The following is a 1,551-nucleotide window of genomic DNA, read 5'->3' on the forward strand; positions in this document are numbered from 1 at the left end:
GTGTAATGTATGGACGTACTGGCGTATAATTCTGACAGGCGCTCAAGTCTCTGTCCTATTGGGTCCAGCACTGATGGGAGGACTAAATAAATAGCGAGTGAGATGCGGATGAGAATGAGATGAGTGGAGGAGCAGCAGAGGAAGTAGGAGGCACAGTCCGTGGTGCTCATAACTCACTGCAACCGTGCGTTGTAGTGACAACTGGACTCTGACTGAGCAGCATCTGAACTCTTCTTTTCACTCACAAGTTGTGGTCCTTTTTCGCCACTTTTGTGTATCATTGTTAGCATTTTACTACCTGCACTGTGGTCCAAGTTTGTCGGTGTAACACTAGTCTACTTATCTGCTGAACAGGTCTCAAGAGGAACACATTCCCTGCTCTCCTTCCTCTGTTTCTTGAAAATTATTTGGAAAATATCGGTCAACATGATGATAATTATTGCCGAGTTCTTTGTGGTAATTTTGAAGGTCCTCTGGGCTTTTGTAACTGCCGGGGCTAAATGGGTTGTGCGGCCCAAGGAAAAGAGCGTGGCGGGACAGGTGTGCGTGATCACCGGAGCTGGAAGCGGCCTCGGGCGGCTCTTCGCCAAGGAGTTCGCCCGGAGACGAGCCATACTGGTGTTGTGGGACATAAACAGCCAAAGCAATGAGGAAACAGCGGAGATGGTGCGCCAGATATACCATGAAATTGACACTCCCGATACCAAAGACGGTAAGTCCGCTTTCTTTTGCAGCAATTAGGATGCCATCAGTTTGTAAGCATGTGCAGTGAAATCTGCTTGTCTTCGATCGCATTCGGTTTTGCTAATGCAGTGGGAAAGTCAAGGAGAGCCTAGGCTACGATAGTTGCAGTAGGCTAGCTATCATCGTAGGCAGTGTTATAACGAATAGCCTAGAGTGAATGTTTCACATGACAAGGTGTGTGCTTCGCAGACGTCTTCGCACACAGTTTCAGGTTTTTATTCCAGTCGGACTTTTAACCGAAAGTGTCCATCACTTGGCTGAAAAGTGGCCCCTTAAAATGATGTTCTTTGAATAATTAATTAATGTGCAGATCACCAATATTTACATATTTTTTTTAAACTTTAATTTCAGTTAATAATTCAGATGTGATGTTACAACAACTTGCTACGTCTAAACCAGCCTGCTGTGCAAAATGTCACTGATCATTTTGATCATCTTTTTGGCCCTGCAGGACCTGTTGGCGGGGTAGAGGAGGTCCCTCCTTTCCAGCCCCAAGTCTACACCTATTCGTGTGATGTGGGAAAGCGTGAGAGTGTGTATTCTACAGCTGAGAAGATGCGTCGAGAGGTGGGAAATGTGGACATACTGATCAACAATGCCGGCGTCGTCTCCGGTCATCACCTTCTGGAGTGCCCCGATGAGCTGATCGAGCGCACCATGGTGGTCAACTGCCATGCACTCTTCTGGGTGAGTTGACGCACAAGCAATTAAGCATGCCAACTTAGCTGAAAAGAATAAACCTGTGTTGGCTAGATATTAGGATTTACACTATGATGGTGATCTCTCTCTCTCTCTCTCTCTCTCTCT

The 1,551-nt window shown here is 46.5% G+C and overlaps 1 protein-coding gene across 1 annotated transcript in view; it reads left to right on the plus strand.

The window, feature by feature from the left end:
• Positions 1-96: 96 nt before the first annotated feature.
• Positions 97-1,551, plus strand: part of rdh10a (retinol dehydrogenase 10a) — a 12,852-nt gene continuing 11,397 nt past the window's right edge. The window contains exons 1-2 of the mRNA XM_032503965.1: positions 97-712; positions 1,196-1,431. Coding sequence (XP_032359856.1) covers positions 427-712; positions 1,196-1,431 — 522 coding nt within the window. The 5' untranslated portion in view covers positions 97-426. The remainder of the gene's footprint in view (positions 713-1,195; positions 1,432-1,551) is intronic.

The sequence above is a fragment of the Etheostoma spectabile genome, chromosome 22, assembly GCF_008692095.1.
Source record: "Etheostoma spectabile isolate EspeVRDwgs_2016 chromosome 22, UIUC_Espe_1.0, whole genome shotgun sequence".
In the NCBI taxonomy this organism is placed as follows: Eukaryota; Metazoa; Chordata; class Actinopteri; order Perciformes; family Percidae; genus Etheostoma; species Etheostoma spectabile.